General features: G+C 41.2%; 2 protein-coding genes across 2 annotated transcripts in view; one reads left to right on the top strand and one right to left on the bottom strand.

Annotated features, from left to right (window-relative positions):
* Positions 1-12,082, bottom strand: part of LOC126378552 (chorion class A protein L11-like) — a 93,443-nt gene that overhangs the window by 45,620 nt on the left and 35,741 nt on the right. The window lies entirely within an intron of this gene.
* On the top strand, positions 6,292-6,754 carry LOC126378551 (chorion class A protein Ld2/Ld41-like). The gene is made up of 2 exons (XM_050026987.1): positions 6,292-6,342; positions 6,467-6,754. The coding sequence occupies exons 1-2, from the start codon at positions 6,292-6,294 to the stop codon at positions 6,752-6,754; spliced, it is 339 nt and encodes a 112-aa protein (XP_049882944.1).

The raw sequence follows: 12,082 nt of genomic DNA, 5'->3' as shown, positions 1-12,082 counted from the left end.
TGGGGCACGGGCCTTCCCTATGGATGGATAGGGAGATTTTGCTACGTAGCTGTAGATTTAAGGTAAGCGGACGCTGTGAAAAACGGGATGATGCTAGGGAGAAGATGATTAATATTAAAATGCATGTCATGATAAGCGACATTTGATAATTAATATCAAAGATATTTTTTTTGCCGGGTAATGGCAATTGCATCGCCATGTCATACATGGGACTTAAACAAAGCTGGCAAAGAATGGGTGTTTCATGTATACATCTGCCTACCCCTACCCCACTTCAAATGCAAAACCATCCGTACTCATCCATCTTTTGGGACTCATTTGGTCTTCATCCATCTCAGGACTTCAAATCAACAGTGGCCGCAATTTGTCATTGACTAGACGAGGGTGTTTGGTAATTAAAACTTTTTTTTTAAACTTTCTATTTTTTGATGTTCCATATTTGATTTTTGTCTTGTTTACTAGCGACAGTGCTAATTAATATATCATCATCATCAGTCCACTGCAGTCTCTAGCCATAGAGGCGGCCAATCAGCTCGCGACACCAAACACTTCAGAACCCCGATACCGACCCCACCGGCGTAGTCGACGATTTTCATCATTCAGTGCTTATCACTATTGGCCCAATAGGGTGGATCAATTTTTTCGAATATTCTTCCTCTTAGACAACGCTCTGAGCAGAGGTTCGCGCCCTACTGGGCACTATCAGGTCTGTTGTCTTAAAATTTGTACCGGGTCAGAGCCTTCAACGCTCCCCATTTGTCCGGCCAAGTAGTTAATGCCATCTGCGGCAAATCTACAATAAGTCACGTCAAAAAGTGAATAAACAGTAGTATTTGTACACGCACCCGTGTGTATATAGTTTTAAATAATGAGTGTAGTTAAGTTTAGTAAGTTAATTGTGTGTGGTACAAGTCATTTTGTAGTATTTTAGTGGGTGGAAGGTAGTTGTTGTAAATGCTGGGAATGAGCGCGAAGCCAACAAACTGCGGTTGTAGTTTGGCGATAGTATTAAAATGTATATGTATGTAATTTTGTTTATAAATGAAAAAAATACCACTTCAGTCCACTGCTGGACATAGGCTTCTCCCAAACTCCCAAGCCCAGGTGCTTCCAGCCACCTTCTACAAGTCGACAGTCTGTATGACAAAGAACCCTTACCGGGTCCATATTGATACTATAATACTTACTTCTGTATTTATAAAACACCAGAATTTGTACGAACACATGGTCGCAATATAATATTTCTATTTCTATTACTTCATTTTCGCGAATTATTTTTTTTTTTGAAGACAAAATGTGCGGCGGGCCTACACAGCGTAGAAAGTTCAGGGTTGATTTGGTTAAAATTAAATCAATAAAGTCTTGTTGCTGCATTGTTATCTTTATTAGTTGTTTGTTCGTTAGAAATGCTTGTGTCAGTCTTAACACGGTTAGTAGATTCCACAGCCGCAGCCTCCCAATCTGCGACCACAGACACCAGCGCTGCTGCCGTAACCTGCAGCATCAGCGGCACCAACTCCAGCGGCAGCGAGACTCTGGCTCGTCATGCCGACGGTGCTGTCACCGCAGCTGTACGAGGTGCCCGCTGAGCCAGAGGACGGCACTTCTCCATCAAAACCAACAGCTGCGAGGAACGGCAGCTCGCCGTCGACGTCGAGTTCGCCATCAATGTCATTGTTGGACGAAACAGCGACGCTGCTGGGAGCAATAGAGGAGCGGCTAGCGATGGGAAGGCCGCCACCGTTGGACGTAGCGACTCTCGATGTGACGATGTTTCCCAAACCAGCATATCCCAGTCCTGCGCCGCAGCCACCGTACCCGAGACCGATGGCGGGCGCTGAGTATCTACCACAACCGCACTGGCTGACAGCATTCTGTAATGAAAACATTATATTGGTTTTAGAACGGCATTGTTCAAAATTCCAAGTTACTGATTTTTTCAATAGTAAATATTAGCTTTCGATTTTTCAATAATTTGATCTCAGAGTGACGTATTTACATATTATACATTTTTATGTCCCTGGCAAGTCTAAAAAATGATGCAGGGGCCTTTTTTATATTTATTTGTTAAGTCAAGAAATCTATTGATAAATAAAAAATATAAAAAAGGAATCCTATGATAAAACTTACTGTAAAAAAGTAAAGTACTTACTGACTTAATTTAAAAATGTAAATATAATAAATAAAAATATACAAGAACTTGCCTGGACGAAGAGCACAGAAGCGCAGAGAACAACGAAGAATTTGGCGGCCATTGCAATGTATTCAGCGACTGTTGACTCGAGAATGATTTCCTGAATTTTCGCTTGTGCTTTTTATACTCAAAACTTTCTTATCAAATGAATACAAGAATACTTCATTTAAAAATTAATTTATTTACTTATTTCATTATGCTGCACGTGCATGGCACATTTTTGTTCTTTTTAGTTAAAAGTTAGAAGGAATTTTATTTATCGTTATGAAGAAACAATATGATAACATTTATTTTTAATACAAAAAAAAGAAACATTATTCTCACGTTTTGTCCAATGATGAAATACTAGACAAATGATGAACAGACTCGGTATAAAATGATTGTTAATGGATTGAAACATCATTCTGGAATCAGCCTTCCGTTGAATACAATCAAACAAACATGTCTACCTTCGCCTTCTTGTTGCTCTGCATCCAGGCTTGCCTGATCCAGGTAAGGGTTTTTGTGTTTACAAAACAAGTCACCACTATAAATTTACTTCACTATTACTTCAGTTCTATGACTATTTGATGCACCCCTTGATATGTGTTATATTTCTTATATTTTGCGTTAACAGAATGTGATGAGCCAGTGTGGTTGTGGCGGTTATGCCGCCGCTCCCGCCGCCATTTCCTACGGCGGCTGCGGCGCGGGTCTGGGCGCGGGATACGGTGCGGGATACGGCGCCGCTGGCCAAGGAAACGTGGCCGTTGCCGGCAGCTTGGACGTGGCTGGTAACACGCTGGTCACGGGCGCGGTGCCAGTGCTCGGCGCTGTGTCGTACAGCGGCAGCGTGCCGGCTTCAGGCTCCGTCACCATCTCGGGCACCTGCGGCTGCGGCTGCGGTTGCTGATACTAAGAAGTTCTCAGCTACAAAACAATAAAATAAATGACCTGGCAATAGCAAAATAAGTCCTCTTTTTTATTCCTTATGTTAAGGAAGTTAGTATCCAGACATGATTATTTTCCGTTTGCTCATTGAACCGTATATCCCTGATGGAGTTGTTCTTTTTTTGGTGTCGTAAATTAAAAAAAGTTTGGCAAATGTGAAACGCTGAGGGCTCTCAATCCGTACAAAATTTAAGACAACAGGCCTGACAGTGCCCAGTTGGGCGCGAACCTTGGCTCCGGGCATTATCTAAGAGAATTAGGTGATTGATCCCAGTGGTCCGATAGCGATAGGCATTGAATAAGGAATCGTCGACCACGCCGGCGGGGTCAGCATCGGGGTTTATTAAAAATTGCCCGAATAGATAGAAAGAAAAAATGTTACCCCATTTTTATTGGTGGGAACTTATTACTTAATTACATACATTATTCTACAATAATAGTGTAAATTCCAACTAGTCAAATCAGTTGCTTGTTAAAATATATACTAGTTGTTACTAAACTTCAAAACACGAAATGACTATGGAATTTGTGCAGCAAAAGCAACATATTACATAACATAACAAAAATACTTTATCGCACAAACAGGAAAAACAAAATACAAAACAAAAGAGAAATGGAATGAGTACAATAGGCGGCCTTATTGCTAAGTAGCAATCTCTTCCAGGCAACCTTTAAATATAGGAGATATTTAATCAACCTACCAAGCAACCAAGCAACCTGTGACGTCAAAGAAGAACGTGACAAAATGTCGCACCTATTATTACATTTTTCTTTACTAAACTTCATAAATAAGTTAAATAGAAAAAAAAGAAACGTGTTTTGTCACCTTTAGATTTGTCTTTATTAATTTAGTAATCAGAATTTCATAATTTATCTTTGACCTAGGAAGCTACTCAATTCATAAGAAATCGATCCGAAAAATATCCGCAATTGTAGTTACAGTATAAAATATGGACTCGACAAAATAAAAATTAAAAAAAGTTAAAAATCCCATAGGCTCGCACCCTATTGTGTGGGACTTACAGTCATGAGCAATATAATGTACCCACTTTAGGACTCTGTCGCACTAACATATTTGACATTTAGTGAGACTTACAGTTCAATTTGTCAAAGAAGTTAATGTGACATGGTACCAAAGTGTATACATATTAATGCTCGTGACCGTACACATAGCTGCCGAGGACACGGTGTATAATTTATAAGTACATTTCTGCCAACACCTTTGGAGGTACCTATCTCCGCCTGTATGCTGTAGTTTTTGATAATTTTAGATAATTGAGCCATCTATCTGTCTTTATTAATTTAGTAATCAGAATTTCATAATTTATCTTTCACCTAGGAAGCTATTCAATTCACAAGAAATCGATCCGAAAAATATCCGCAATTGTAGTTACAGTATAAAATATGGCCTCGACAAAACAAAAATTAAAAAAAAATAAAATCCCATAGGCTCGCACCCTATTGTGTGGGACTTACACACAGCTGCCGAGGACACGGTGTATAATTTATAAGTACATTTCTGCCAACACCTTTGGAGGTACGGTCATGAGTACTAATATGTATACACTTTGAAACCATGTCACATTAACTTTTATGACAAATTAACCGTAAGTCTCATTAAATGTCAAATATGATAGTGCGACAGGGTTCTAAAGTGGGTACATGATCTCCGCCTGTATACTTTGTTATGTTAGTTTTAGATAATTACATAAGCTATCTGCCATTTCCCTTTGATCCATTATTTACGGGACCCCTTGTATCCTTATCAAATGCTTACTCAAAAACAATTTAAACATTTTGTTCATAAATACAAAACCATCCATCCATCTTAGGACTTGTTTTTTTGTTTATAAACTCTTTATTGCTTCAAAATGCAAAGGTCTTCTTATCAACACAATAAAAATCAATATCTTTAACAGTGGCCGCGAATCGTCATTGATTACTTGTGGCTCTGCCCATCCCGTTAGACATCAGGGTTAATTTGGTTTAAATTAAATCAATAAAGTCTTGTTGCTGCATTGTTATCTTTATTTAGTTGTTTGTTTCGTTCGAAATGCTTGTGTCAATCTTAACACGGTTAGTAGATTCCACAGCCGCAGCCTCCCAATCTGCGACCACAGACACCAGCGCTGCTGCCGTAACCTGCAGCATCAGCGGCACCAACTCCAGCGGCAGCGAGACTCTGGCTCGTCATGCCGACAGTGCTGTCACCGCAGCTGTACGAGGTGCCCGCTGAGCCAGAGGACGGCACTTCTCCATCAAAACCAACAGCCGCGAGGAACGGCAGCTCGCCGTCGACGTCGAGTTCGCCATCAATGTCATTGTTGGACGAAACAGCGACGCTGCTGGGAGCAATAGAGGAGCGGCTAGCGATGGGAAGGCCGCCACCGTTGGACGTAGCGACTCTCGATGTGACGATATTTCCCAAACCAGCATATCCCAGTCCTGTTCCGCAGCCACCGTACCCGAGACCGATGGCGGGCGCTGAGTATCTACCACAACCACACTGGCTGACAGCATTCTGTAATGTGATGCATTACAATCGATTATCTACGTTGCTCCTAGAAATGATAGCATTGAGAACAATTCTAAGTTGCTGAATTGGGCAATAGCTCATGATAGTTTTTTTATTAACTTCATGTCAGAATGATTATAATATTATTTACGTCTCTGGTACCTAAGCTTAAAAAAGGTGATTTGAGTGTCGTAAATAGTGCTATGAAACTATATAATTATATGAACTTACCTGGACGAAGAGCGCAGAAGCGCAGAGAACAAGGAAGAATTTGGCGGCCATTGCAATGTATTCAGCGACTGTTGACTCGAGAATGATTTCCAAAATTTTCACTTGTGCTTTTATATTGAAAATTTTCTTTATCGAAGAATACTTTATTTCGAAATTAAATTACTTTACCTATTTCAAAGTGCTGCACGTGTCTAGGCATATATTTGTTCTTTTAAGTTAAAAGTTCGAAGGATTTTTATTTATTAACATTATGAAGAAACAATTTGATAACGTTCATTTTTAAAACATAAAAAATTTTATTATCACGTTTCGTCCAATGATGAAATACTAGACAACTGATGCAGACTCAGTATATAATGGCTGTTACTTGCTTGAAACATCATTCTGGAATCAGCCTTCCGTTGAATACAATCAAATAAACATGTCTACCTTCGCCTTCTTATTGCTCTGCGTCCAGGCTTGCCTGATCCAGGTAAGGGTTTTTGTGTTTAAAAAACAAGTCATCACTATTAATTCGCTTCACTATTACTACAGTTCTTTGACTATTTGATGCACCCCTTAATATGTGTTATATTTTTTATGTTTTTCGTTAACAGAATGTGATGAGCCAGTGTGGTTGTGGCGGTATTGCCGCCGCTCCCGCCGCCATTTCCTACGGCGGCTGCGGCGTGGGATACGGTGCGGGTTACGGTGCGGGATACGGTGCGGGATACGGCGCCGCTGGCCAAGGAAACGTGGCCGTTGCCGGCAGCTTGGACGTGGCTGGTAACACGCTGGTCACAGGCGCGGTGCCAGTGCTCGGCTCTGTGTCGTACAGCGGCAGCGTGCCGGCTGCGGGCTCCGTCACCATCTCGGGCACCTGCGGCTGCGGCTGCGGTTGCTGATACTAAAAAGTTCTCAGCTATATGACATAAAAGTAAAATAAATGACCTGGCAATAGCAAAACTTTTTTTTATTAAGTATTCCTTGCTTATGTATTATTAATGTTATTCCCTGGTTTGTAATTATTACCATATCGACTAAGGCTGAACGTTACTGAACGTTGACGTGAGTATACGCTGTTTTCTGTTCTTTCCGATCATATCTATATTCCGTGACAGAACGTCATTTAACGTCGCCGTGAATAAACGTTGTTCAATAATATGTTCGATTTATTTCACTCAATAGCAAACAACATCATAGAACGTCGCCGTGATTAAACGTTGTTACCAATTGTATAGGATTTGATTGATATAATACAACTGAACACGTATTCTAACGTCGACGTATGATGACGATAGTGCTACTATCATAACTTTATTTTGAAATTGGTGTGGTACATCGTTGTTAGACGTTAATCATATTTGTATGAAAAAAGTATGTGCTTAGTCGTCAATACAAGGCCTGTTTACGTGAACGTGTTAATAATTAGACATCTAGTGAGACTTACAGTTCAATTTGTCAGAAAAGTTAATGTGACATGGTACCAAAGTGTATACATAAATGCTCGTAACCGTACAGCGCCATCTATATTGCTTTTGGGGAATGTAGCGTGGATAGTCCCTCATTAAAAGCTACCACAAGTGAACATAAAACATTTTAAATATCTAAGCAGACAGATGCAGCCAGAAATTAAATAAGGTTATTATCATCATTGACACCATGGTTGATGATTTTTTTCAACAAGAATAAGGAAAAAATGTAGGTACAAAGTGAAATGTTTGGAAATAAAATGGTTATACTTCAGTTATCAACATACAACATTTTATTTAAAACTATATTTAGATATACTTATATTTAGTTCATACAGCCACACCCGCCGATGCCACCATACCCCGCCAGTCCAGAGTTAATGCCAGCCAGGCCAGCGAGACCATTGGAGGCACCAACTCCAGCGGCAGAGAGGCTCTGGCTCGAGATGCCGACGTTACTGTCACCGCAGCTGTACGAGGTGCCCGCTGAGCCAGCGGTCGGCAGTTGTCCCTCAACAGCCACAGTCGCGAGGACTGGCAGCTGGCCGTTGACGTTGAGGGCGCCCTCGATCGCGTTCTCGGACACGACGTAGATGCCGCTGGGAGCGATGGGGGAGGTGCTGGTGACGGTGAGACTGCCGCCGTTGGCTGACGCGACTCCAGACGAGAGGGCGCCGCCCAGGCCCGCGCCGCAGCCGCAGCCACCGATGCCAGCCAGCTGGCTGCCGTATCCGAGCCCACCCGCGTTGCTGGCGTAGCCACCACATTGGCCAGAAACGTTCTGTAATAATAGAGCCGAAGCGCAAAGAACAAATACTGTCTTGGCGACCATTTTGAAGTTGCTTCTACCTGAGTGAATTCAAGAGTGATTGTTTAAAACTAAAATCGCCTTTTATATTTGATAAAGATAGCTGTTTTAATATAGATAACACAAAAGCTTGCGATTCACGATTTTCTAACAAGTTACAACAGATCTCACTTTAACTTATCAGTTATGTAAGCTATGAACTAAAATACGTGTCTACCGTGAAAATGTTTGTAGAGTGGATTGCACCTTGACTGATAAAAGTAAAAATTATGTCATCAAAGAGAATATTATCACTAAGTTCGTTTCTATGTCATTATCATTAAAAGTTTTGCAAAGACTTTTTTTGTCATAGGTCATTGAGAATTACCATAAGACCAAAAAAGCAAACTTACCAACTACTCTGTACAATCACGCTTGAAGAACTCACTAATTATTATGTTACACAGAGTACTGGGACTACTAGGTAAATGCGTACAAGACACAACATACAGGTTGTTAGTGACATCGTAACGAATACTGAGGGCGATGATTCAGACCATGATTCTGAGTTGATATCAAGTAGATTTTCCTGTCGGAAAATTCATGAAAATTATAGTGTTTTTAAATTATTTTCCTTTCCAAACTTTTGCGCCCGCGTGGTGGTTTAAGGCCCGATCTCCCTATCCATCGATAGGGAAGGCCCGTGCCCCAGCAGTGGGGACGTTTATGGGCTAATGATGATGATGATGAAACTTTTGCGACAGAAAATTCCACTTGATATCAACTTAGAATCATGGCCTGAATCATCCCTTAAAGTTTTCGTTACGATGTCACTAACACCCTGTACATAAGATATTTGTTGTTTGTACCCTGATATAGTCAATACCTGATCCAGTCAATAAAACATGACTGGTTTAATATGTAACATAGAACATGAATTATTTTTAACATAAATACTTATTTTACAGAATGCAATGGACCAATATTGCGCCGTCTTACGACCGTTATAACAACATTTTGGGCTCACTCTGCTGCGGGACGCAGGAACGGACGGACATGCCTCGTCAATAGTAGGTACGTGCCATGCTGCTGCTTATGCTGACAATAAAAACAAGCCTCGTGAGAAGAACAAAAGAAAGCTGATCCGTCAGCGTTTCCCTATTATTCATCAATGTGAACTATTTTCAGGTCTGTAGGGACAGCGCAAGTGGTTACGATTCTTCCGTTCCTTCATCTACTTTTTTTAAATTTCGTCATTCATGGCACGTTTTTTTTTTGATGCAAAAAGTAAGAGTATTGCGCCTTTAATGGTTAATATCATTGAACTTTGACAACAAATTCTTTGCAAAACTTTTAACGACAATGACAAATAAACGTAGTAAAAATCAAAGATAATTCTTTGATGACATAATTTTTACTTTTATCAGTCAAGGTGCAATCCAATATAAACATAGACACGTATTTTAGTTCATGGCTTACATAACTGATTTAAAAATCGTACATCGTAATAATTTGTGTTATCTATATTATTAACAGCAATATAAAAAGCGTTTTCAGTTTTAAACAATCACTCTTGAATTTAATCAGGTAGAAGCAACTTCAAAATGGTCGCCAAGGCAGTATTTATTCTTTGCGCTTCGGCTCTATTATTACAGAACGTCTCTGGCCAGTGTGGTGGCTACGCCAACAACGTGGGCGGGCTCGGATATGGCAGCCAGCTGGCTGGCATCGGTGGCTGCGGCGCGGGCCTGGGCGGTGCCCTCTCGTCTGGAGTTGCGTCGGCCAGCGGCGGCGGTCTCACCGTCACCAGCACCTCCCCCATCGCTCCCAGCGGCATCTACGTCGTGTCCGAGAACGCGATCGAGGGCGCCCTCAACGTCAACGGCCAACTGCCAGTCCTCGCGACTGTAGCTGTGGAGGGGCAACTGCCGACCGCTGGCTCAGCCGGCACCTCGTACAGCTGCGGTGATAGCAACGTCGGCATCTCGAGCCAGAGTCTCTCTGCGGCTGGAGTTGGTGCCTCCAATGGTCTCGCTGGCCTGGCTGGCATTAACTCTGGACTGGCGGGGTATGGCGGCATCGGCGGCTGTGGCTCTATCTACTAAACTTAATAACAGTATATGTAAATTATAGTTTTAAATAAAATGTTAAATGTTGATTACTGAAGTGTAACCATTTTTATTTCCGAATATTTCACTTCACTTCCAACCCACATTTTTAGTTACCTACGAAAAGGAAAGCTAAGCAAGTGATACCCTTATCGAAAAATTCATCTACCATGGTGTCTAAAATGATTAATATAAGAATAAGCAAGTAAGTTATCGTCAATTCTAAAATAATTGCCAATATTCTATGCAGAAAGACATTCAATATGATCAAAATAAAAATACTTATGTCAACTTATATTGGCTTGTGTTTGTTTCTGAACAGAGCACTAAAGTTTTCTTACAATTCTTACAGCTATTTTGCTACTGTTAAACAAACAAATTAAAAAATCATGTTTAATTTAATTTTAAATTCGAATAAAAAACAAGTTTTTCTATTGCCAGGTCATTTATTTAATTTTTGACAGTCATATAGCTGAGAACTTGTTAGTATCAGCAACCGCAGCCGCAGCCGCAGGTGCCCGAGATGGTGACGGAGCCCGCAGCCGGCACGCTGCCGCTGTACGACACAGCGCCGAGCACTGGCACCGCGCCCGTGACCAGCGTGTTACCAGCCACGTCCAAGTTACCGGCAACGGCCACGTTTCCTTGGCCAGAGGCGCCGTATCCCGCACCGTATCCCGCGCCCAGACCGCCCAGACCCGCGCCGCAGCCGCCGTAGGAAATGGCGGCGGGAGCGGCGGCAATACCACCACAACCACACTGGCTCATTACATTCTGTTAAAGCAAAACATAAAAAATATAATACATAGTAAGGAGTGCATCAAATAATCAAAAATAAATGTATATGTGTGTCGTAGATTTTACCAAAATAAACTTTTTTATTATTATTATTATATAGCAGTATCTTGTTTTGTACAAGTTGTAAAAGCAATTTTAAAAACACCAAAACCCTTACCTGGATCAGGCAAGCCTGGATGCAGAGCAACAGGAAGGCGAAGGTAGACATGTTTGTTTGATTGTATTCAAAGGAAGGCTGATTCCAGAATGATGTTTCAAGCCATTTACAGTCATTTTATACAGAGTATGTTCCCTCATTTGTCTAATATTTCGTCATTAGTCAAAACGTGATGGAAATGAATTTTGTGTTCGTGAGTTTTAAAAATAAATGTTATAGGTATATTGGTTCATAATAATTAATCCACTTAACCTATATAAATTAAAATTTTGCACGTACATTATTTCAAAATAGTTACTTAGGTATTTGTTACTTAATACATACATATTTTTCATTCGATAAAGAAAATTTTTAATATAAAAGCACAAGTGAAAACTCATAATATCATTCTCGAGTGAACAGTCGCTGAATACATTGCAATGGCCGCCAAATTCTTCCTTTTTCTCTGCGCTTCTGCGCTCTTCGTCCAGGTAAGACTGTAATCTTCATTTCAAAATTTACCAGTGACATATTAAACTGAAGGCATAAATTCTTGTTAATAATTAATGTTACATGTAGTTCCTCGACCAACTTAATTAATTGATGATGACATTTTTTTTATAGAACGCTGTCAGCCTGTGTGGTTGTGGAGGATACTCTGCGCCCTCCATCGGGGTTCTCTCCTCTGGTCTCGGGTACGGTGGCTGTGGTGCAGGACTGAACAACGCTGGTATAGGTGACATCGTCTCAGGCAACATCGCTTCTTCCAACGGTGGAGGTTTTCCCGTCACTATCAGCTCCGCTATTGCTCCCAGCGCCATCTCTGTTGTGTCCAACAATGAAATCATTGGCGCTCTCGCTATCAACGGCCAGCTGCCAGTCCTCGCGGCTGTGGCTCTAGACGGACAACTGCCGACCTGTGGCTCAGCGGG

This window comes from Pectinophora gossypiella, chromosome 26 (genome assembly GCF_024362695.1).
Source record: "Pectinophora gossypiella chromosome 26, ilPecGoss1.1, whole genome shotgun sequence".
NCBI classification, from domain to species: domain Eukaryota; kingdom Metazoa; phylum Arthropoda; class Insecta; order Lepidoptera; family Gelechiidae; genus Pectinophora; species Pectinophora gossypiella.
The sequence above is the reverse complement of the archived record's forward strand: the minus strand, read 5'-3'. Positions and strand labels throughout refer to the sequence as shown.